Here is a 25,113-nt window from a genome sequence, read left to right as displayed (position 1 = left end):
GTTTCCCAGGTCTTGTTTCCCCCTCTCCCTGCTCTGTCGTTTGAATCTCCCACTCTGAGCTGAAACATTCCGTCCAATACACACCAATGTTAAATGGCTTGAAGAGCTGAAATGCATCATGACCTTTGAAGGGTCATTGTGAAGAAACTATGAATGCTAGGAAACATTTGAAACCCACTGAATGAAGCCAAAAGATAGCTGAATATTTTGAAGTTTGAATGGAGTTTGTAGCTGAATGTATGACTGAATGAGGAGGGTTTGAAGCAGGCTGAAAAAATGTCCTGAAGGGAGGAAATTTTGAAATTCCGCATTCATCTCTATGGGACCGAAATTTCGTAAATTGTTGAATATCTTGGAAAGTATTTGTGAAAAGTTTCTGAAGAGTCATAGCCCCCTTGTCCCCACTGAAACACACGTTTTGAAGTTTGAACGGTGAAAATCGGTTGAAGTTTGCAGAAGTTTTAGCGGTCCAAAAAAGCGGGCGGAAGAAGAAGAAGAAGAAGAACTAGACAATTTCCACGGAAATCGTGAGAGGGGCTCGGGCGGCGGCCGGGCTTTTTGCATTCATTAAATAGTTTCGAAACACCGATGTGACCAGACCTTGTTTTGGACTGACTTCTGATCGAATAGGTGTTAAATTATCCCATGCACAATGAAGCGCGCTTCGCGCGCACACTTTCCTATCTTGAAAATGTTCAGAAACACAGATGTCACCAGATCTTGTTTTGGACTGACATAGCGTAACACTTCTTAACATTTCTTGTTTCTGATTCAACAGGTATCAAATTACCTCATGCACAATGAAGCGCGCTTCGCGCGCACACTTTCATATCTTTACTGTTTTAGCCCCAAAAAATTATGTCACAACTATACACCTACATGTCATGAGACATGGTAGAGTGGCTGGTTGCAAAGCCTTAACCCCAAATAAGCTCTTGAGAACTTGTTCAAGTACTTGTGTGTGTGTGTGTGTGTGTGTGTGTGTGTGTGTGTGTGTGTGTGTGTGTGTGTGTGTGTGTGTGTGTGTGTGTGTGTGAGGGACAGAGGGAGAGCTGTAAAGAGAAAAGAGAGAGAGCCAGAGAGAGGGAGAGAAAGAGAGAGGGTGAGGGAGAGAAAGAGCGTATTGAAATGAAAGGGGGTCCGTGTGTGTGTGTGTGTGTGTGTGTGTGTGTGTGTGTGTGTACACACTTTCATATCTATACTATTCTAGCCCCAAAGCAATACGTCCCAAACATAAACTGTATAGAGTCACAGCGTGGCTCCGCCATTGTACAGTTCTGAAGCCAAAATACCTCTGTGAAAGGCCCAGCCATTGGTAGCAGTTGTGCAGCCAGAGTCTGCGCAGTACAGACTGTGAGGGATTCTGGGAGGATCTGAGTGGCGCTAGGTAACAAAACTAATAACTTCATTTTTCTTTTGCGAGTCTAATCACTTCTTGACTCTACGTCCTGACATATTTTACAATCCCAGAAAAAAATACACAAGAACGGCAGCTGTCAATTATCATTAAATGTGACATAGTACCTTGTTTTTAACCTCTCATAACTAATGGAAATGTAACTGTTCAGAAGAAAAAAAAAGACTTAAATACAAGGCAGCCAAATGATATGTTCAAAATCATGCACCTTTGTGTGCGTGAGGGAGAGGGAGGGAGAGGGAGGGAGAGAGTAAGAGAGAAAGAGACAGAGAGAAGTGAGAGAGAAGAGATGGGGGTTTATGTGTGTGTGTGTGTGTGTGTGTGTGTGTGTGTGTGTGTGTGTGTGTGTGTGTGTGTGTGTGTGTGTGTGTGCACGTCGGTATGTATGGGTTGGCTGTGTGTGTGTGTGTGTGTGTGTGTGTGTGTGTGTGTGTGTGTGTGTTTGTGCGCGTGCGCATGTGCATGCGTGTGTGTGTATGGGTAGGCTGTATGTGTGTATGTGTGTGTATAAGAGAGTTTGGGTTGGCTGTTTAGGCTTAGTAAACAAAAACCTGTGTTTCTCTGTCCCTCAATGACCTCATCAGTCCGTAGACACAGCTGTGTGGTTACCATGGTGATCATCATGATGATGTCACACTGAGTGTGATCTGTCAGTTACACTTTGGAACTCCTTTGTATCCACTGATCTACAGCTGGATTTTTGGGCTAGACATAGGTCCGAACAAACTGCATTTATGCTGAAACCCTAAGGGCTAGAAGAAAAACAAAAACATTGTGAGAATCTGGAGACTCTGATGAACAAGATAATGTGCCTCCCACGATTGTAGGATTAAAATAGACCGCACGAGGGCGATTTGCAAATGTAGTTAGGAATGAAGTTGATGAGAAATATAGGTCAGATTTTAACATTACTTCAGATTACAGGGATGTGACGGTTTCACTCACACTGAGGCATTTTTTGGCAAAACAGTACATTTCTGGGGTAAAATACTCAGTTTGTAAGTAGCAGGAGAGTTCAGGGAATGTCAAAATGTAGTTTTTATTTCTCTGCTGTGAAGATTTTGGAAGTTATGACAATTCATTGGAGAATGCTGCAACCTGTCATCAGCCGCCTCTCTCACTCTACTTTCAGACATTCCGCACTGGAGGAGCTGAGGTGTCAGGGCAAAAACCAAAAAGTTTATGTTGCTTCAACAGTAAAATCTCAAAAACTGTAATAGATATCAAAAAAGTAAAGTCATACTCATAGAGCTGAAAGATCAGTGAACATTTTAGTGCAAAAATGATGCCTGTAAGTGGAAGTATGCCAAAGTCTTAGCATCTCATAGTTAGTGGAAATTTTGGGCAGTGAGAGGGAGAGATTCCTAGGTTCCCCATTCATTCTCTATGAGGGATTTTTCGCCGTTTTTGGCCAATAAGTCGGCCAAAATTTGGCGAATCGCTGAAAAAAATAATAGCACACCATTCCCGGCCGAGCCGCACATTTTGATGTATGATTTGTGTGGGTTTTCTTAAAGCCCTTGGAGGAGTAGCGAGCCGAAATTTTGGCCGGAAGATGAAGAAGAAAAAAGAGGCGAACGGAAGAGCATTAGGGGCTCGTGGCTTCGCCACGAGCCCCTCTCCTGCATAGCTTGCTATGCAGGAGAGGGGCTCGTTCGAAGCCCGAGCCCCTAATAAATTTTTTTGACACAGAAGAACATATGCTGTGAATGCATTACTGCATTCACAGCAATGAGTTTGTATAAGTGCATGAGTTAAAGAAAAGAACATCATTCTCCCCGTGTGCTGCAGGTGAATTCGCCACCCAAACCTGCTTCCAGGGCAGGTTTGGAGAGGAAGCAGGGAGCGACGAGTTTGGAGCCTGCATCATGATGCACGCACCGACACCAAACAGGAATCTTGCGGTCGCAAAAATTGAACACGTTGAGGTAAACGGCTTTAACTCAGATCTCTCATAGAGATGATTAGATTGGGATAATAAGTCTTTTATCTGTTTGGCTAAGTGTTAATGTTTGTAACCCACAGGTGTACCATGCAGGGCAGGCCTTCAGGCTGGGCCGGTATCCCATCCACTGGCATCTGATGGGAAATGTGAAGAACCAATCATACGTGAGGGGTTGTTCTATCCACAATACCTTCAACAGGGCCGTGACCATTCACAACACCCACGGTTTGCTGGTGGAGCACAACGTCGTCTATAATATCATGGGCGGGGCAATCTTCATCGAGGACGGCATTGAGACCAACAACATCGTGCAGTACAACCTTGCGGTGTTTGTCAGACAGAGCACCAGTTTGCTGAATGACGACGTCACCCCCGCCGCCTTCTGGGTCACCAATGCCAACAACGTCATCCGTCACAACGCTGCAGCAGGGGGCACCCACTTCGGCTTCTGGTACCGCATGAACACTCACCCTGATGGCCCATCCTTTGACAGTAGCATCTGTCAGAAAAAGGTTCCTCTGGGCGAGTTCTTCAACAACACGGTCCACTCTCAGGGCTGGTTTGGTCTCTGGATCTTCCAAGAGTTCTACCCAATGAAGGGCGGAGGCTGCAACTCCGAAGTCCCTGAGCCTGCCCAATTCCGTTACCTAACGACCTGGAACTGTGAAAAAGGTGCTGAAGGTGTCAACGTAGGCGCTGTGCAATACATAAACTTTGTTTTGGCCAACAACGAGAAAGCCAACTTTGAAGAAAAGCGTATTCTTTCCTGGGGTGTAATAGGCTACGGAGGGTCATCAGGGGCAAAGGTGTCCAACAGCACCATTGTGGGCCACGTAGATGAGCTTGGACCTTTACCTAACAAATGCACAGGTCGGGGTATCATCTTGCCCTTCGATGACGGTATGTTAGTCCAGGATACCAATTTTTACAACTTTGACCGCGGCCCTTGTGCAGCCATCGGCGTGACTACAATTGATGGGACATGCCTGGAGTTGTGTGGTGGCTGGCCGGCTAAGTTCAATGGTATCGGTTTCATAAATTCACCCAACAAGGGCTGGCTCAGGTGGGAGCATGAGACGGAACTGGTGGACATGGATGGATCACTCACAGGTACTTGGTCTCTTCTCTGGTTCTTCATCACTTGTAGATCTACATCTTCATGTCCAAAAGTGAGAACAAATCCATTTGTCATTTTCAGGAAAGGCAGGCCGCAAAGTTGTTCCCAACAGTCCCTTGCTGGACCCGTCTCTCTGCAAGCAGAGTCCTGAGTGGAGCCGTGGTTTCCCCGCCGCTGTGTGTGAACCCACCGTCAACTTCCACCGCCTGTCCTTTAACAAGGCTTCCCCGTCTTCTCTGAATGCTAAGGACGTCCTGATTAGCAACTCTTTTGGTACTTTAGTCATTACTTTATCATGTCTGTGCTAAGTGTGGGGAGACTTTCCAGTCATTTTTCCTGAGCCTGTGCTGACCTCTGTTGGAGATGAGAGATAATCGTAAACCGTCTTCAATGAAGAAACAGAAACGGAATTGACTTGATGTACCTTTAATTAATGCTTAAGTCAGTTTGATGAAGAAACTTATAGAACTTGAAAAGCACTCAGAGAGCGCAGACCTCCACCAACCATATTGTGATTGTCACCAACACTTAAGTCCTACTTTAATGTTATACTCACTTTCAGCAGACTGTCTGATACAATTTGGTGTTAGTTGCAGGTTTGTACAATAACTTGTTACCCTGATCTGGATCCTACTTTTACATCTGTCAGAAATTACGGTGACCGTGTCTTGTATTGTTTTGCAAAGCAATCCGACCATTTATGGTGGAGTTGTATACACTTATGGTTAAAACAGCCCTATCTCACAATGATAATGAATCCTTTAAAAAAAAGTCCTGGGTCCAGACGGTGATTCAGATCACCTCCAACATCGAATCACTTCTTCCTTATCCCATTTTGAACATTTACTGAAAATTTAATCAAGATCTGTTTGTTAGTTTTTGAGTTATGTTGTTCACAGACAAACTCTCCCAAAACATAACCCCCTTGGTGGAGGTAATAACTGTCTGTAATGTAAGACTGTCTTGTCTGTTTTTGACATTTATGTATTGTTTAATCTCTATTTTAGGCAAAAGTGTGGTTCCATTTGCAGCAAAGAGAATGACTCATAAACTTGGCTGGACAGCCATGCTTCCCTCCCACCAAACTTTCACCATGAGCTTTATAGATGCTTCTCATATCACCAACATGTCCTACTCTGCAGTGTTCTACGGCTTCGAGGTCAGGTGACAGATTGAGTCGCATGATTGATCAAAGGAAATCAAATAAATAAAATAATACAAAAAAAACTATCTTTTTCTCCATAACAGCCGGATGAATACGTGATCATGTGTCACAACTTCACCCAGAGTCCAGACAGTTTCAAGATCCTGGACAAGAGAAACGGATCAAAGACGATGGTCAGCCACACTGACAATGAGAGTGGGGACTGGTACTTTGACGAGAGCTCCAACAAACTCTGCTACATTGGTTAGATTCAAGTTCTCATAAACCTTTTGATGACTGAGAAAAATTTAATTGATGTCACTGAATGCAAATATTGAGTTTCATGTGATTAATAGTCAGTAAAGCAGAAAAATGCTTAGACTTTATTGATCAACTGTTTAATCATAAAATATCACCTGGGAAGTCTTTGGCTCATGAAGTATCTTCTATCGTGTTTTCTCTGCAGTGTCTGGGAAGAGCAGCATGAACCGTCGTTACGGCAGCGTCGACCCCTCTGTGAAGGACTTCAAAGTGGACTTCAGTGTCTATAACTGCTTCTTCCCCAAATGCATCCCACCAACCCCTGCACCTCCAGTCACACTCCCACCAATACCCAACCTCCGGCCGAGCGACTTCATGTGAGTTTGACAAAATCATTCAAAGTTCTTTAAAATTCAAATCCTAACTTAAAGCTGCTGTGTTGATTTTTTGTTTTTTCTTCATCAAAAATCTCACCCTGTTTTATTTCTACAGCCAAAATCAGTAATCCTAAAGTAACACAGGCTTTTAGTTTGGTGCAGGTGATCATTCAGCTGGCACTTACTCCCTGTTTTAAGCTGTAGGCATGATAAATAATGACACAGAGGAATTTAAATTTAATGCAAAGGTCATAAAGAGGCTTCAGTTTTAATTTTAGTCTTTCTCTCCAGCTAAAAAATAATCACAGTAGCCCTTATCTGTCACATGCTTAAATCTGAAAAATGGGCATAAACCCTTGTCAATGGACGGATCAGTATTTATGAGGTAGGCAAAGGGTACGCTCAGATCCCACTCCATGTCTCAGTTCATGTACCCAAGGTTTCCCTGTCTGTTGACTGCTGCAGTGGTTTCCCTCTAGATGTGATTTTTCCTGACTCTATTTAACACCTCTTGTTGGGCTTCCAAACAACAAAGCTTTGCATTTCAATGGGTCGGGCACGCTGAACCAGTGGCGGCTGCTGGTCAGTCAAGGAGGGGAAGCTTATTTTTTTCCGGCCTACATCATAAATTTTTTTCTTTATTTACACGTAAATTCTACCCTCCGTGTCAGCTTGTTAGCAGCTGGAGCTGCTACGTAAGACTACGACAGGCTGTAAGTGTGAGTGACGAGGGAGAAGCTCCACAGCTGTAGCTGTTGCTGCTTATTGGTGAAAAGAGAGAGAATCTTTAAACACAACGCCCGTCGTTTTAAGAAAAGTAAACTCGCTGGGAATCGATAAAGCCTCCGGATCAGTCCAGAAAAACAGAATGTAGAACTCAGAAAATGCTCCGGTGGAGGGTTATACTTCAAGATCGCTGACTGGCTCATTTCACCGTCAATCAAAAAGGGATTCGGCCTCAGACAGATCATCCAATCATCATGCAGAAGCCCAGCGTCCAGGCCAGCCCACTGCCTCATAGACCCCCAGAGACGCTGAGCGTCCGATGGGCGGGACAAAGCCCAGCATTTATCCAATGACCGTCCAGTTTCCACAGTGGAACAACCCACTCTTCGCTTCCCCGCTGAAGTCAGAAGACGCTCAGCGTCCGACTGTGTTAAAGCGCTGAGACGCTGCGGGGATGAATGAGAAGGAGGTGGAGCCAGTTACCTGTGATAGGAGCTGATTCTGAACAAAAGATGAAGGAATTCTAGCGCAGATTTTGTCAGTGAGATGTACACACAGCAGAACACATCACCACTTTTTTTTGGGGACATTTTAGGGGAAGCTGAGCTTCCCTTGCAGTCTTAGAGCAATCACCACTGCGCTGAACCATGAATATTGAAGAGCGTGTTATTAGAATGAAAGTGTTCAGCTGCCAGATTCATCAACACCTGATCAGGCGCATGATGGGATTGGCCCGGGAGCGCACATTTTATAAATCCTCGCTGTAAGCTCATTTCTACACTAAAACCTGCACTGAATTTTTCTCTTGTTTCATTGTCAGATTTTTCTTAACTTGTTACAAGCAATTCAGTACTAATTTTTGTCTTTATATAACTTAAAAAGGAACAAGTTCAGAAAGTTGTTGTTATTTTGGCTTGAGTGCTGCTGGCCAGCCTCAAAAATCAATAACTGTTTGTTTTCTCTCCAGTCTCTGGTCCAATTCCACTTTCTGGAAAAATTCAGCTGAAAATAACTTCACTGTACCAGCAGAGGACGCTACTGTATACATTCCAATAGGTAAGGTCTAGTACAACAGTCTGCAACCTGCGGCTCTTTGACTCTTCGCAGTGACTCCTTGTAGCTTTAAAAAAAACATTATTGAAATAAAGAATTTTTACTTTTCTTAAAGAGTGTATTGATGATTAAAGACATTGACACTAAATAAAATCATGAGTCAACATTTTGTAAAATTAAATATACATCACATCTTATATTAAAGCCTGCCACTGCTCTACTTCTACCTCCTACGACATCAGTCGGCTGACTCCAAGTTTGACTCCAAGTTTGCAAATTTTAAAAATTATTTGAAATTTTTTTATTCCATTTTTTTTTATTTTGTTTAATTGTTAAAATTTGTACATTTTTTTAAGTTTTCACATTTTATTGATTTTTTTATTATTATTATTATTATTATTATTATTATTATTATTATTATTATTATTATTATTATTATTATTATTTTAATTTAATTAAAAAATTGTAAATGGAATTTGAAAATAAAAAAAATAAGATATCACATGTACAATTTCATAAATTCAAAAAACTTCTCATGTAGATGATTATTCACTGGATGTTATATAGCATATAGATATCCATATAGTAGATAAAGTAGAATTTGTGGCCCCAGAATGACTTTAATCCAGGTGAGCTAAGGTAAAATGGCTCCTATGAAAGTAAAGGCTGCAGACCCCTGGTCGTATTGATGTTCTTTTTTTTCCCTTCATCTGTGTTGATACATGTCAGAGTTCAAATGACAGACAATGAGTCAACTGTTTTTTGGCTGAATAAATGTGACACAGAAAACAAAGATTCACATGTTCTTCTCAAAGCTGAAGTTTTTACTCGATCCTTATTCCTTAGGTGTGTGGATGGTTCTGGATGTAAACAAAACTACCGTCTATAAGCTGATAGTTCTTGGCGTTCTGGAGATCCCCGACACCCCTGTGAACACGCCCAACAGGAGGCGTCGTTCTACGACGGTGTACAACAAGGTGGAGGTGGACGCCCACTACATCTCAATACAGGTCAGTTCAGCACTTTGAAAATAAACATTAAATGTCATTTTTATCTTCAAAGTGATACTCCGGGATGGAACAAGTTGGGTCCTACAACAAGGTACAACGAAAAACTCTGATATCAGTCTGCATTCACGCTTTATTTAGAGAATTTTCAGCGCGTTACTTTCACACAAAAACACCAAAAGGCTCTTGTGCTCATCGTGTCTCTTCGTCCTGGCAGACTACCTGCGTTTGTTTATATCTGGCACGCCACGCATGGACTGATACACTAAGCGTCGAGCGCCTCGTAGCCAGCTGTGGCTCTGCAGTGGAGGAAGCGGCGTTTTACGACATGATGAGAACTGAAAATTCTCTAAATAAAGCGTGAATGCAGACTGATATCAGATTTTTTCGGTGGGAGTCCGTTTATTTGTGTTTTTGGTCAAGTAAAATATGGCCCCGTCTGAGTGCAGAGGAAACCGGCAGAGGAGCAGGGAGGGGGTGTTTGGTGCAAGCGCTCTGGGCTTCTGCTGCACAAAATCACTGCTGTAGGGGTAATTTCTGCCCTAAACCTTGTGATAGGACCCAACTTGTTCCATCCTGGAGTATCACTTTAAGAAAGACTCACTTTTCATCGCTGTATCATCAGTGTATTTTTATCACGGTCGTTTCCCAGACACAGATGTGTGTGTCTCCTCACTGGATTGTGAAGCAGCTGTTTTTCTCTGTTTCAGGGCGGCAGGTTGATCGCAGGATCGGAAAAGGAGGCGTTCAAAGGTCAGCTTATCTTCAGGCTCAGAGGGGACCACAGCACACCCAACGAACTTCTGCCTAACGGACCAAACCAGGGATCCAAAGTCCTTGGTGAGTGTCAAGCTTCGGGATTCCTTACAGTTTGTCATTTTTCTAATAAATAAACTGACCGAATGCTGTCCTCCTAGGTGTGTTTGGTAAACTGGAGCTCTACGGACAACCTCACAAAGTCTATCACACCAAACTGGCTGCTACAGCTAACGCTGGATCCAAAAAAGTGACGCTGGCAAAATCTGTGGACTGGCAGGTCTGAAATTTGACTTTGAGCTCAGTTTTCTGCTCAAAAATATAAATACGTCTGTTTCTGACTTCCCCTTTAGGTCAAATAATCATTGACTAAAGGAAAGTAATGGTACTCTGTCACCTGTAGTTATGTCTCATTGTGTGGGTTTTTTTGGGGTGAAGGTTGGAGACGAGATCGCCATCACCACCAGCAGCTACAGCGTGACGGAGACAGAGAAAAATACGGTTACTGCAGTGTCAGGAAACGGCCGTGAACTGACCCTGGACCGGCCTTTGTCCCACAAACACATCGGTCAGCCTCATTACGGTTTTCTGTTTTGTAAAATGTTGAGGCGTACCTTGTTTTTGGGCGAATCAGAAGTGTCTCAGACCTCCTGTTCTTCATCCCTCCTCAGGTGAGAATCACTCCGTCCCAGGTACGTCCCATTCCTACACTCTGGCAGCTGAGGTTGCTCTCCTGAGCAGAAACATCAAGATCATCGGTGCGGAGTACAAGGACATGATAAAGCAGTCGTTTGGAGCCAGAGTGTTGGTGGGCACCTTCTCCTCAGGTGGAATCACCTACAGAGGTACGGTGTAGCTTCTTTTTATGATGCATTCAGCTTGTTTTCAGTCACTTAGCCAGGCGTAGCCTCTGTGATCATTTCCATTTTTCACAATATTTCAGAAACATTACTTTTTATCATTTTACCCCCAAAGGCGAAGCTCAAATCAGAAACGTTGAGTTCTACCGCTCCGGCCAGGAAGGCTGGACAGATGCCTCTGACCCTCGCTACTCTGTGGCCTTCCTCAACCTGGGAGAGGTATCACACACACTCATACACACATTAAAACCTTTACTGTATTAACTCTTACAAAAGAAACCATGAATGAGAAGTGAAAGCTACAACATGTGCAGAGGAACATCATAAAAACATCCAAGTTTCACATCCTCAAGCTTTACTTAAGAAAACTGTGCTGCTCAGATGCTGGGATTATTTTGTGTTGAATTTCTAAATTCTTAAATTAAAACATGTATTAATATGTTTGATCCGCGATCAAAGGTTACAGAAGAAGAATCATATTTTGGTGGTAACGCCCTCCACGACGGCTTCGCTCCAGGCATTGGAGTGTTTGGGACACAGGGACTGAAAGTTGAGAATAACATCATTCATCAAACCGTTGGCGAAGGTTTGTACTGAAGTGTTTTAACCATCACAGCCAGCATGTGTGAAAAATGATTCAGTGCCTACTGTTTTTACTTCTTTGACACATTACTTTTGCTTTTATTTCTCATTTTACTGAAAGTCTTTTCTTACCCTGCTGTCTTTTATAACTTTTTTTAAATTATTATTTTAAACATTTTCCTTTTTTCAGATTTTCTTTAATTGCTTTGAAAAATTTGTTCCACTTTCAAGTCCTTTTATCATCTTTTTTCTTTTTTCCTTTAATTTCTTCTAATTTTCTTAATCTGTCTTTGTTTTGATTGATCTTTATTTCTTCTAATTGCTTTTATTTCTAACAATCCTTTAAATTTTTCATTGTTTGTCTCCATTTTCCTTCAATTCCTAATTTTTATTTTTTCCTTTATTTTTTTTCTTGTATTACTTTTTCTTATTTCTTTACTTCCTATTTTTCACTCTGTCTTTTTTCTTCAATTTAATTAATATTAATTAATTAATTAATATCTTTTCCTCAATTATTTCCTTATTTCTTTTGTTTCTTTTTTGTTACTTTTCTATTTCCTCCACTTCTTTAATTTTTTTTACTAGCATCATTTTATTTCTCTTCACTAATTTCCTTCATCTCCATTCTTTGTTGTTGTTTTTTTGTTTAAACATAGTATTTTTTTTGTTCCATTAAAACATTTTCAATTTTTTCTTTTAACATTTGTTTTTTTGTTTGTTTCCATTATATCATTTTAATTTTTTCCCTTTTTACTTTTTTTTTGTTTGTTTTAATTTTGATAGATGTTTTTGTCCTCTTACAGTTGGTCCATACTTGCTGTATCCCTCTACCCTTGCTTGTTGTTTGAGCTCTTTTATCACCTGCAGAGTTTATTCTTAAGGCAATTTGTGAACTCTACTTTTTAAAATCAGCTTATTGCACAGAGGTAAGATGATGTCTCACAGCTCTTCCATGGGTTTTTTGTTTGCAGGGATCAGGGCTTGGGGCGACAGGACGAAAGTGGTTGGGAACCTGGTGATGAAAACTCTGTGGCCAGGATCATATCAGGACAGAGAGGAAAAATTCAACTTTGTTTGGACTGCTTCCATCGAGGTTTGTCTCAAAAAATACAACAATCTCACAAATTTTTCCCACCATTATCAATCAATCAATCAATCAATCAATCTTTATTTATATAGCGCCAAATCATAACAAATGTTATTTCAAGACACTTTACAAAAACATTTACAGGTCTAGACCCGTAAATGTTAATAAAATTTTATTAGCAGAAACCCAACATCAAGACAAGATAAGGAGTCTTATCTTATCTTAATCCACCATGAGTACAGGACTTTGCAGCATTTAGCAAGTTACAATGGCAAGGAAAAACTATCAGCGTCAGTGTTTGATCTGTTTGTTTCCTGTTTCCAGGCCCACAAAGGGATGAATGTGGTGCTGCAGAATAACATCGTGGCAGGTTTCGAGAGAGTCGCTTATCGAGTGAATGGTGAACCGTGTCCAGGTAGAAGAAAAACTTAAACTGAAGTGATGCTGCTCTGAAGTGTCCAAAAGTTTCTGTTAGCCTGAACACTTTTCCCATCATTCCTCCTGCGCAGGGAGCCAGAACAAGGCAGAGAGCTGGGTCAACAACGAGGCTCACGGCGGCCTGTTCGCAGGGGTCTTTATGGACAAAGATGGTTTGCCGGGCTGCAGCCTCATCCAGAACTTCCTCATATGGAAGACCTTTGACTACGGCATCTATTACCAGGTACTGAACCTGTTCTGTTTGTTTCTTTGGTAATGGAAACTCATCCTGAGCTCTGGTTTAATAAATCAAAGGGTTTGTGAAATAGTAAAGTGTGGTAAGAATTGAAAACACTCTTTCCTCTCTTCCTGTTTCCCTCACAGACTCCCAGCAGTGTGATCGTTTCCAACTCCACCCTGGTGGACAACGGGATGGGCATCATGCCCATAATCTACGGTCCTCCTTCTCTCACACACAGATATGCTGATAAATACACAGAAATCAAGGTGAGACAGTGTTTCCTTCCTGTTACACCTCACACACACACACACACACACCCTTCAGCGATTCAGTGACAGCTTCATTTCCTGATCCCTCTCTTTTCCAGGACTTGCTGATTGTCGGCAGCAGCCCAAACTTTGACTGTTCGGACACTTTGCCCAACAGTGATTTTAATGTGGGAGGCAGTTCACAACACCGTGCACCGAGACCGCTCCCAGGTATGGAATAAACACAACACACAGGTTTAACCTTCCTGAATGCTGAAATGTGTCTTTAGAGGGTCTCTTTAAACTTTTCGAGCTAACTTCCTCCTGATAACTCAGAGGAAGTGATTTGTGTCAACACAGGAAAAGTTTTAGGAAAAAAAAACAAACCGGGACAAAGATTTTGAACCCAATGATGATATTTATGTGTTTACTCTTGGAACAGGTGGCAGATCTGGAGTGAGTTGGCCAAATTTTGCATCAGCTCATAACAGGGCGCCAGACATGCGCTATCACAGCAACAACAACTACAACACCATCAAAGGCCGGATGACGGTAAAAGGTGAGTTTAAGCTCTGAGGGTTGGTTTATTTACAAAGATCCAGCACCATGACCGGTAGGATTAACCCTGTAAGACTCAGCATCAGCTGTTTGTCACAGGTTATTTCTCAGTAACACCATCCTCACTCACTTTGTTTCTATTTTATCTTCCAGACACAACATTCGTCAATTTCAGAAACGTCTGCACCAGCGAAAGAAACATCATGTTCATCACAAACCCGCTGAATGAGGACCTGCAGCACCCCACGCAGGTTTCAGGCTTAACAATGGTGGACTGCCCAGAGGACAACAAAGTCTTTATCCATAAGCCTGATATGGGGTAAGTCAACATTTAGAGAAAAAAGGTTTTCAAAACCCTAATGTAGTAATAAAAGAATAAAGGGATATGCTGCCAAAACTGAAATCTAAGCAGGTGATAATGTCTTATTTTGTATTACTGGACAAGAATAAGCCAAGTTCATCGGGAAAAAAAACAGAAAAAACATTGGATTTTGAAAAGCAGCTTGATGTCAGTAAAAAAATGACTAAATTTGTCTCACTTTTTGTTGTTAATTTGTTATATGACAACAAAAATAAATAAATTAAAGCTGCAAGCAGAGTTGGATGGGTCCTCGCACTGTCGCGGTCACTCCACGCCGGTCCGCCAAATTCGTTTTACTTCCAACATCAATGTTTCATCCCTTTATAAAGTGAGAAAACATTTTCCCTCCGTCAGTGAGTCACATGACCAGCTGCACTGAGCTCCTAATCAGCGAGTGACATCATCACACAACTGCAGCAGAGTGAGGAGTAAAAATGACAGAATTTTTAGAAACAATTCCTCATAGATGACACAATTTTTTCCAAATCCCAGTAAAAATATGATATTTTCATGGGAAATTTTGTCAGGAATACATTCATGTCATTTTCAAAGCTGTACGACTTTTACTTTTTTATCTAGAGGCCTAAATGTAGCTTAGGTGGAGCTGTTTCTTCTGCTCCTACTCATTGTAGTGGAGGGAGCTCAGAGAGCTTCTTTGTGGTTCACCGACTTTGAGGGTCTGTTATTTGGAAACCGGGTCCGAATTAACAACTTCCATAAGAACTTTTGTAAAGCAGGGTCTAGTCTGTCATGTGAGCCGATTTCAGGCTGACAACACTTGTGTTTTTTGAAGGAGATAATTTTTGAAGAAAGGTTAAAAAGGTGGGAAAATTTCTAGCTTGCTAGAAGGTGGCATCTCCCTAAAAAGAACAATCTCAGAGTAAAAGATGTTTAAAGCTTTGAGGAGTGAGTTCTTTGCTTCTTGGTCAGAGCAGAGCTGACCTCTTGTTATTGCTTCAGGTTTAACAGACTTTTCATTTTAACTCTTCTGAATCAAAACACTGCAGACATGAAAAGTCAAACACATCAGCTGCAACTGCTTGATTTCAGTTTTTTATTCCACGCTCTCTTTGTTCTCCAGGAAAGTCAACCCCTCAGACTGTGTGGACATGGACTGTGACGCCAAAAGGAAGACCATGTTGAAGGACTTGGATGGTTCGTTACTGGGTGAGGTGGGAACTGTGCTGCCCTTCACCGACTTCGAGTGGAACGGCGATCCCAGGAGAGGGCTGGGAGACTACCGCATCCCTAAAGTCATGCTCACTAGAACAAACGGCAGCCGCATCCCGGTCAGCGATATTGCTCCAAACAAAGGTAACCAGTCTCAAAGAAGTCTTTTCATTGAGCTTTAATAATTTATCATTTTATAAGGGTCCTTGGCCGCAGGTCACCGTTGTTTTTCGTCCATTTCTTTCTTATTACTATTCCACATGAATGCTTATTAGACCCCCTAAACATGCTCAAAATACGCCCACAATCCCGAATAATTTGACCCCCAACATCCCATAATATGTTCTCTAGCGCCACCTAGGCACACTAAAACGGCCCTAGTGGCCAGTAGGAATGTGGTAGAGAGATAAAACCAACACCAAAATGTTTGTCTCACTGGGACACAAAAATCATACACTGACACCCATAACCGATCTCCAACAGGAAGCCGGCAATTTGCCTTTCGAAAATTGGAAAAAATTATCTCCTCCAAAACCATAAGTGGTATCAGCTTTAAAATCCCTCACATAACAGACAAGACTCTGCTGTACAAAAGGTCCTATGGAAGTTGTCATTATATATTATTATATATTGTTATTTCAGACCCAGTTTGTCGAATGGCGAGCCCTCAAAGTTGGCGAACCTCAAAGAAGCCCTCTTAGCTTCCACCATGTAAAGACACGGGATTTTTCATTCCTGCCCTTGCAGGCTGCTGCATTTGGGCCTCTGGACAAAAAAGTAAAAGTCATACAGCTTTAAAAATGTCATGGGTGGATTCCTGACAAAATTTCCTACAAAAACATCATATCTTTACACAGATTAGGTCAACATTCTGGCCTATATGATGAGTTGTTTGTAAACTTTTGTGAATTTGAGTCCTCCCTCTGCTGCTGCAGTTCTGTGATGATGTCACACACACTGATTAGGGGTTCCGTGCAGCTGGTCATGTGACTCAGCAGAGGAATTAATACATTGTATCAACTGTTTATGCATTGAGAGGGCCAGAAAAGGATGAAACCCTAACAGTGGAGGTGATACCTTGACAGTGGAAGGGAAACACGTATGACAGACCGGCAGGAGCACAAGGACCCGTCTGGCGCTGCTTGCAGCTTTCAAGGGCATATTGCAGGTTAAATCTTTTTTTAGTTAACCCTAAACATGGTCTGATAAAGGCCGTAGATTAAGTCAATCCATGATTTTGTATGATATTCAACAAAAAAGGCACAAATTTAGAGGAAGAAGTGGCTGTTTTCAGCAGAGCTGTTCAAAACGCTCTTTTTTCAGCATCGCGTCATTTGACGTAACAAAAGAGACTCACGTTCCTTCATTCCACTTTGAGCTAATGTGAATAACAGGTTGTCATGAGTGAGATCGGGCCTTTTGGGTCGTGTGTATTGTGTTTTTTTCTCAGTGTTATTTAATTTGACCATCCTTTGAGATGAATCAGATGTGTTTGGATGGGTGGATGCAGAAATATTAGCTTAGCAGGACATTGAGTCCACTTTTTCGGATTCGGTAAGTTAGCTTTCGTGCTCGGATTCGTTTTTGTGCAGCTGACAAGACGGGACTGCATTGCTGCATCGGTTTCAAAAATACGCTGTCGTTCGTGGTGCCCGTTTCTCGACAGGAAGATTGATATGATGGAGTCTATTTTGTAAAGTCTATGGATGAAGTTCAGGATAGGATACTGGAGCCGGGTGAGACTGACATGGCTACTTTCCCGTCAGACAACTACTGCTTCTACGGGAGCAGCAGCAGTCCCTAGCCCGGCTCCCGGTGACAGACGTAAATAAGGATTGCCAGAGATTCACCGTAGCTAAGTCTTGGTTTTCTGCTTTTTGATCAGTTGAGAGACCTCTGATAGACCTCTGTCTTTCTCCCTATGGGCTTTATCATGACAGCTCAAAGCACGTTGCTGTACGATCTGCTCTTACACGTACTACTTATTTTTGAAGTCAGTGTATCTGATTTCAAACTTTACATACGCTGATGACCCCCCGACTGTGACGTCACGTTCAAATGCCGGTTTTTAATGCGGAAATACAAAAACACATACTAAAATGTCTCTAGGAGACCCTGTGGTTCATTAATTGAGGAGTTTCTTTCAGGATATTGTTTTTAAGTTATTTTCCTATCAATTTCTTAACAGTTGTCTTTAACCTGCAATATGCCCTTTAATTTATATTTTGTCATGTTGCTTTATCCCTCCTCAGGTATTTTCAGAAAGGGCTGCACCTTTGTGCCTTCCTGGCAGGCCTACAAGTGCACTAAAGAGCTGAACTACAAGATGCTGGTGATCGAGAGTCTCGACGCCGACACTGAAACAAGACGTCTGTCCCCCGTCGCTGTGCTCGGAAGCGGCTTTGTGGATCTGATCAACGGTACCTCTACCGATCTAATCTCTCCAAAAAGATATTTAAGACTCATAAAGAAGGTTGTTTTAAAAGCTGTGCGTATTTGCCCTCAGGTCCTCAGGATCACGGTTGGTGCGCAGGCTACACCTGTCAGAAGCGAGTGTCTCTGTTCCACAGCATCGTGGCCACGGGTCACTCTTTTGACGTCTACTTCACCAGCGTCAGCCCACAGAAGCTTCGCCTGATGTTGCTTAACGCCGGTCCATCTGAGGTTAGTGTAAACTCTGGACACTTTTCTTCAGGCATCAAAGTGAAATCCTCAGAAAACGAGTTTCGGGTAAACTTTGTGTGTTTTTATTTCCTCCTGCAGAGCGTCAAGGTGTCAGTGTTCTTCGCCAAGCCGCAGCGGATGGACATTTATGTTGAGAATCAGTTACGCGCTCCAACCAACGCTAACTGGAAAAAAGACAAATCTGACTATGAGCTGATGAAGCCGGGTTATCCAGGTAGCAAAGCCTGACAGCCGCACACAAAGTGGAATCAGTCTTTGATACATTTATGAAATATGTTTCGAATCAAAGTGTCATTTTGAGTTCAAAAGTTTTTCTGTTTTCCTTGTAGGCCAATACGAACCTCAGCTCAACGCCACCTTGGGCACCAACTTCTTCGACCAAGAAAGCAAAATGGTGCAGGTGGTCCTGAGAGGCTCCACACCCGCTGAAATCCGAACCTCTCCGGTCCTCTTCATCTCCTTCGACCTGCCCACCATGACTGAGGCCGAGTTCTTCAAAGACAAACTGATCCGCAATCTCGCCACTTTGCTTGGAATCAACCCGAACACGATCCGAATCTCCAATGTCATCAGGGGGGATGGGAGCTCACGACGAAGGAAGAGATCCACCGGCATGAGGGTGGAGTTGCAAATCCAGAAACCTCCAGTCAACGTGACAACGAACAGCACTGACGGTGGGTCAGAGGAACGCTTGCTGAAAGTTTGGGTTCTACCTTCTTCTTCAGGTTGTTGTCGTACATTAAACGTTTCTTTGTTCTCTCCTCAGGCGAGGACGATTTCACACAGATGAGGAAGGTGGCTGATAATCTGGGACAGGCAGCAGTTTCTGGAACCCTCAGTAAATCCATCGGCTTCAACGTGTCGTCGGTGGGCATCATCCGTCCTCCTCCTCCATCATCAGACCCCGACTGGAAAAAGGTGAACATCAACAACATGAGATTAATGTCTTTAAGCATCAGTTCAAGGGATGATGAAGTGAATAATCCCCCAACAATATTTAATAGTTCATCAGTCTTTCCACTCATATATCAAGGTTAAACTTTTTTTAATTCTATTTTATAAATTTGTAATGTTTGCATTGTCCGCTTTGTTGCTATAACACCGCAGAGTTGTGGGACAGACGAAGGATTATCTTTTCTTAATTCCTTACTTACTCGAATGATTTCTAACCTCAGGTGGCTGAAGAGGAACAGACGAGGGAAGAGCCCAAAGTGAGCTTCGTGTCCACTGTGTCCGACCTGCTCGTGATCCAGGATCTGGTTCCAGGAGAGTATGTGGGTCCTCTGTCCCAGCAGCCCAGTCTTATGGCTGTGGATGAGCAGGTGAGGCACTGAAACATCTACTCTCAACAGAGGATGTAAATAGGAAGTTAATGGGTTTTATCTTTCTGATGTTAAAATATGCAGTATTTTCTTTTTTGTTTTTTTAATACTTTTAATTGTCTTGTTTTAACATTCAATACTAATATTTTAAATTCAACGTAAAGATGACAATATTTTACATTTTCTGTAAGTTATATGGTGTTGGAAAATTTGTTCCCCAACTATGTGACAGTAAATAAATAAATAAATAACTTTATAAATAGGTAAATAATTTCAAAAACAGCAACAAAAAATGTATGATACAAGATACAACGATACATGTATTACAGCTATTCCAAATAACTGGAAGTGAAATTAAAGTAACATCAATCTGTGTTACAAAAGTTCATCAATTTCTCCCTTTTCTCTGAAGTATTTGACATCTTTAAGACAAACAAGCAAATGACTTATATAAATTGAAATAAGATTAAACTAAAGGAAAGAGAAGCAGAGTCAAATCTGAAATAAGGAGGTAGAGAAACAAAAAACAAAAAAAAAAGAAAAGAATAAATGGGATACCTAACAAAAACCTTAGGTTGGACTGTCCATCCTTTGAACATGATCTTAAACTTTCAGTTTGTTTCCTTTCTAACATAATACTCTCACCTCTTTGCCATCTTTTTTCTAATCATTTTGAGTCCCCCCCCTTATTTTATAAAATATGAAATATGTTAGTCTTTCTCTTCATTTGCTCTCATCTGTCTGCCTGCAGTATTGTAAAAAGACACGAGCTGCCCTCAAAATTTGGATAAAAGTTTATTTAAAAAACCTTTTTATTCACTGTTTGTTTTTTCTTTGTCAGATAATTTAAATTTCATATTTTTCCTTCGTGCTATACCTAAGCTGTCACTTGAACTTTTCTTAATGCAGCACTGTTTAATTTTCTGTTAAATACATCTTTTAGCCTATATATTACTTCATCAAGACGTCATGATATGATATTTAAAAAATCATTTATCGATCGAAAATAACTTTTTCCTTTAAAGCTCCTCTATTCTTTCTGATTTGGCGCCCCCTGTGGACAAACAGCAGATCTTATCAGTTTGTTGGTTTCATCTGTAACTTGTGGAGAGTTTTCTGATATGATTTTTTCTCTTCTGTCTACGACCACTTCATCAGCCAAGATAACTTCTCTTGATTTATTCCCAATGAATTCAGCCAAACACCAAGTTAACATTGTAGATTATGACGTGAGCTGGGTCGGATTTTAAAATAAGATAAAGGAAAAAAAGTAGAAGCAGCAAATTGAAGATCTGACATGATGTTGAAGTGTCTGTACACACTGACCTGTGTGGGCGTCTGCAGGGTAACTGTGTGTCTGTGGGAGTGACCAGCCTCACTGTGACCGCCACCCTGATGGACTCCAGTGGAAACTCTGTTCCAGGCGGTTTGGAGGGAAACACAACCATCCTGTTTGATTCCTGCTGGGCAAACTACACCGACCTCTCCGTCGTCCACGGCGGTGCGTCCTGATCTTCCTGCACAAAATTCTTCATTTGTGTTTCTCTTGAATCTCCACACTAATGAGCCGTCTTCTCCGAGCAGGTCAGAACCACAGCGTGGTCTTCACGCTGAATGAATGGTCTGCCAGGTCTGGCTCCTTCAGTGTTAGAAACACTCCCACCACCATGGCCCCGACCACCTGGGCTCCTACGATCACCAAGCTTCCCACAACCACCCGTCAACCTGAGCCAATGACCACCGAAGACAGCGTCTGGAACTCCAGCCCTGCAGTGATGGCCGGCAGCCTCTGCATGGTCAGCGTGATTTACAACATCGCCTGCTGCTCCGGTGACATCCCCTTCTGTTAGAGGGAGAAAGGCTCTATGAAGAATGACTAAACTTACTTTATCTTGAGAAGAGACATCAGATATAATCTTTAATATATCATGAACAGGGCTGTTGGGCTACATGAAGTAAATAAAATAAATGAAGACATCATAAATGAAGAACAACGTGCAATATGACGCACCCTACCTCCTTTCCTCTCTGCTTCTTTATGTTCTATGTCGAAATGTGAGTGTGATGCATTCACACACCCAGTGAATGAAACAAAGACTATTTTCCGAACTTAACTCTGTAGGATGAAGGAAAACATTAACTTTATTTTTCTCTTTTCAATAAATTCTATTTTTCGGTGAAGAAAATCTTTGCATCCGTTTCTTTCTTTATTTACTTGTTGTTTTGGTTTTTCACGACGGCTCTGTCCGTGGTGCTGAAGGAAGCTGAAGGAAGCTGGTGGAAGCTGATTGGCTGAATGTTTTTCCTGCTGTTGCACTCGCGCCATACGTTTGTATCCACTAGAGGGCGCCAGATCCCATGATTATTAATGCTGCATTACGCTCAACTGGTGGAGTAGTGTTTCAATTTGAACTTAAGCAGACAGAAAAGTGATGGTTTAAAAAAATAATAATAATAATAATGTGATTTTATTTGATGGGAAAAGATTTTGAGTCTGAAACTCGATGTGAGTTCTTGTGCCAACTAAGAGCGTCTTTTCAGCGCACATCTGCCTCTCCAGGAGGGAGGAGGAGACATCCGACAGAGGGACAATTAGTTTTACAGCCTTAATTTGCGCCCTCCATTTACCCCTAACGATAACAGTACAATGTGGGCGTGTTCTGCCCCCCTCTTTTCTTAAACTTCGCACCGCCTGTCCCCCCTGAGCTGTGCGCACTTTGCGGAGCAGCCACTTGCTGCCGAGTGGATGCAGAGTTCAGCTCCGACTTTGCCCGCGGTCCCCCCCTCCCCGCCCGGCCACAGCTCAGGCTCCGGCTCTGAGGATGGATGTCCATCTCTTGTCTCTCCTCTGCGGGGCTCTTGTGTTTGTTTCGGAAACCCCGTGCTTTCAGGCTCTTTCTATTTTCTCCTCAGCTGCGTCGAAGAGCAGCAAGGTGGCGCGGATCTTTGATGGACAGGAAGTGTCCAAGTACTTTAAGGAGTTTCGTGCGCAGCCGTCCCTGGACAGAAACATCAAAGCTACTTCCAAAGACTACGTGGAGCCTCATGACTACATGTTGTCTATTTACAAAACCTTCTCCACGGCTGAGAGGCTGGGACTCAATGCCAGCTTCTTCCGCTCCTCCAAAGCTGCTAACACCATTGCAAGTTTTGTGGACATTGGACAAGGTATGTAGAGCTGTGTGTGTCTCTGTGTGTGTGTGTGTGTGTGTGTGTGTGTGTGTGTGTGTGTGTGTGTGTGTGCATACCTCCTGACTCAGACTTTCTCTCCATGCAGAGAATAGACTCCACATCATCTCCGTGAGAATGCATCTGACCCTCCTGTTTTAATGCTTTCCACAGATGACCTCCCACTCTCCCCTCTGAGGAGACAGCAGTATCTGTTCGACGTCTCAACCCTCTCCAAAAAAGCGGAGGTGCTGGGGGCCGAGCTCAGGATTTACACCAAAGTGTCTGGGAATTTCAGGATATCAGAAACAGAGCCCGTCGAAATCCAGCTCCTCTCCTGCCACGACCAGCAGCTGCTCGACTCCAAAACTTTGGACCTGCAGGACTCCCAGGGGCCAAAGTGGGAGGTTTTGGACGTGTGGGAAATATTCAAAGAGCAGCGGCACCTGAGCCAGGGGAAACACTTCTGCCTGGAGCTCAGGGCCATGCTGGACAACCCGGAGAGGGAGCTGGACCTGCAGCTTCTGGGCGTACACCGGCACGGGAGGCCTCAGCAGAAGAAAGCCATACTGGTGGTCTTCACCAGGTCCAAGAAGAGGCAGACCCTCTTCAGTGAGAGGAGGGAGGGGAGGGCGTTGTTGGGGTTGGAGAGGAAGAACAGAGAGAGGGGCCCTGGCACCAAAACCAGCAGGAGGAGGAGAACTGCTGTGCCCAAAACCCGCCACGGGAAAAGACACGGCAAGAAGTCCAAATCCAGGTGCAGCAAGAAGCCGCTGCATGTCAACTTTAGAGACCTGGGCTGGGACGACTGGATCATCGCCCCGCTGGATTACGAGGCGTACCACTGTGAAGGGGTGTGCGACTTCCCCCTGCGCTCCCACCTAGAGCCCACCAACCACGCCATCATCCAGACTCTGATGAATTCAATGAACCCCAGCAACATGCCGCCCAGCTGCTGCGCCCCGTCCAAACTCAGCCCCATCAGCATCCTCTACATCGACTCAGGAAACAACGTGGTGTACAAGCAGTACGAGGACATGGTGGTGGAGTCCTGTGGCTGCAGGTAGTCCAAGAAAGAAAAACTGGCTTCAGACTGTAAGAAACAGACAGATGCATTTTTAAAACCATGCAGCCAGCAAGGTCACGGTCAATACCTCAAAACTACATTTTCTTTGTTTCATTTTTTTATCTGTGACAAAAAAGTAACTTCGCCATCACAAAGATGATGAAAACTTCCTTCAATTTCTTCTCAAATCATCCGACTAAAACTAAAAAGACCTGTTTGCTTTTTTTGTAGGGATCGAGTTGTTTTGATTTCTTGGATAATACTTCAAAGTTGTACTCATCCTTGAAATCTAAATATTGTCTGGATTCTTAACTCCATAATGGCAGAAAACTCTATCTCTTTGGTTGTAGAAGTATTAAGACATTTGGAGATGTTTTCTTCACCTAACCAGAACTTGGATTCAAACTATTTCACCATACTTAACACTTAAAAAAACTTAAACATACGTATAAAGGAAGTAAATCAAACTAATGAATGAGAGACAATAAAAACCACTGTTGGCAGCTTGCTCTGCAAAAAAGGAGGAAACAGTTCCCAAGAATTTATTTGAAGCAAATTAAGTCATAAGGAAAAAAAAAAACTCTTCATTTTTTTATCCAATATAGATGAACAAGAAAAATTTGAGACTATTTTATTAAAGCTACCAAAAGACAAAAATACACCAACTTTGAACTTTACAATAAAATATTAAACATGACTGATAAATACCTAAAAAAAAAAAAAAAGGATTATTCTTGGTTATGAAAAAAGTAATTGTTTCATAAAGAAAATACTGATATTGGAACCTGAGATGAGATTCCATGAAGTTTGAAAAAAGCAGAGCTAACTACCCTGTTATCACTCATGATGGGAGGCTAAGCTAACTGTCTCTCACATAAAGTTTAATGTTGTTTTCATGATTGTCATTACAAGGTCTTGAAATAAAAGCAACAAGGGTATAAAAAGGCAAAAACTTCAAATTCAAACATTGTAGAGTCATATTTTCTCATCAACAACCTGGAACATTATACATATCAAAGTATTCGTCTGTTATCTCTTTGAAACATATTGACCAATCATGTCTTTGTGGCCTGTCTCCTCCTGCATATCGAGCATCAAAATGTTAAAAAAGTGAAATAAAACTTCAAACTTTCAGCTCCAGACATGACTGCCATGACTCAGGGAACGTCTTCGAGTGCTGGAGCAAATTCAACCATTAAACCAAACTCAGTCTCTTTTCTTCCTCCACCGTAACCAGCGCAGGGTTTCTTCATGTTGCTCTGATTCTCTTTCTCATAGTCGAAGAGGTACTTCATTTTGTCTGCAATGCACTGATGTTCAAAGGTACCATGTGTAAATATTGATACAGAAATGATAATTTATGATCTTTGATGAGTAAGTTATTTCATTTGTTAGGACTTCCAGACGGCCTGAGTCACACATCTGGATGTTCAGGTTCAGATAAACACAGATGGGTGATGTTTTCGTAACAAAGCGGTCATGATCTGATCACAGACTGAGGGATCCTGTGGCATCATGAACTCTTCAAGTCTGTGCTGTTTTTTT

The 25,113-nt window shown here is 42.3% G+C and overlaps 2 protein-coding genes across 2 annotated transcripts in view; both read left to right on the top strand.

Annotated features, from left to right (window-relative positions):
* Window positions 1-21,202, top strand: part of pkhd1l1.1 (PKHD1 like 1, tandem duplicate 1) — a 65,886-nt gene extending 44,684 nt beyond the window's left edge. The window contains 30 exon segments of the mRNA XM_074687262.1: window positions 3,209-3,345; window positions 3,443-4,472; window positions 4,561-4,752; window positions 5,487-5,638; window positions 5,728-5,887; window positions 6,090-6,261; window positions 7,955-8,043; window positions 8,887-9,050; window positions 9,758-9,887; window positions 9,965-10,083; window positions 10,242-10,371; window positions 10,475-10,648; window positions 10,779-10,882; window positions 11,123-11,249; window positions 12,217-12,338; window positions 12,657-12,747; window positions 12,842-12,993; window positions 13,134-13,256; window positions 13,358-13,469; window positions 13,681-13,797; window positions 13,950-14,115; window positions 15,239-15,471; window positions 17,580-17,747; window positions 17,834-17,991; window positions 18,091-18,226; window positions 18,342-18,686; window positions 18,779-18,930; window positions 19,188-19,334; window positions 20,679-20,835; window positions 20,919-21,202. Of these exon segments, the coding sequence (XP_074543363.1) occupies window positions 3,209-3,345; window positions 3,443-4,472; window positions 4,561-4,752; window positions 5,487-5,638; window positions 5,728-5,887; window positions 6,090-6,261; window positions 7,955-8,043; window positions 8,887-9,050; window positions 9,758-9,887; window positions 9,965-10,083; window positions 10,242-10,371; window positions 10,475-10,648; window positions 10,779-10,882; window positions 11,123-11,249; window positions 12,217-12,338; window positions 12,657-12,747; window positions 12,842-12,993; window positions 13,134-13,256; window positions 13,358-13,469; window positions 13,681-13,797; window positions 13,950-14,115; window positions 15,239-15,471; window positions 17,580-17,747; window positions 17,834-17,991; window positions 18,091-18,226; window positions 18,342-18,686; window positions 18,779-18,930; window positions 19,188-19,334; window positions 20,679-20,835; window positions 20,919-21,184 (5,525 nt within the window). The 3' untranslated portion in view covers window positions 21,185-21,202.
* Window positions 21,203-22,156: 954 nt separating this feature from the next.
* On the top strand, window positions 22,157-23,569 carry gdf6b (growth differentiation factor 6b). Its single transcript, XM_074686697.1, has 2 exons — window positions 22,157-22,502; window positions 22,677-23,569. The coding sequence occupies exons 1-2, from the start codon at window positions 22,157-22,159 to the stop codon at window positions 23,567-23,569; spliced, it is 1,239 nt and encodes a 412-aa protein (XP_074542798.1).
* Window positions 23,570-25,113: the final 1,544 nt, after the last annotated feature.

This window comes from Halichoeres trimaculatus, unplaced genomic scaffold, assembly GCF_033239565.1.
Source record: "Halichoeres trimaculatus isolate MK-OKI-2021-1 unplaced genomic scaffold, fHalTri1.1 fHalTri1_scaffold_14, whole genome shotgun sequence".
NCBI classification, from domain to species: Eukaryota; Metazoa; Chordata; class Actinopteri; order Labriformes; family Labridae; genus Halichoeres; species Halichoeres trimaculatus.
Note: the sequence above shows the minus strand (reverse complement) of the source record. Positions and strands in the feature narration are given on the sequence as shown.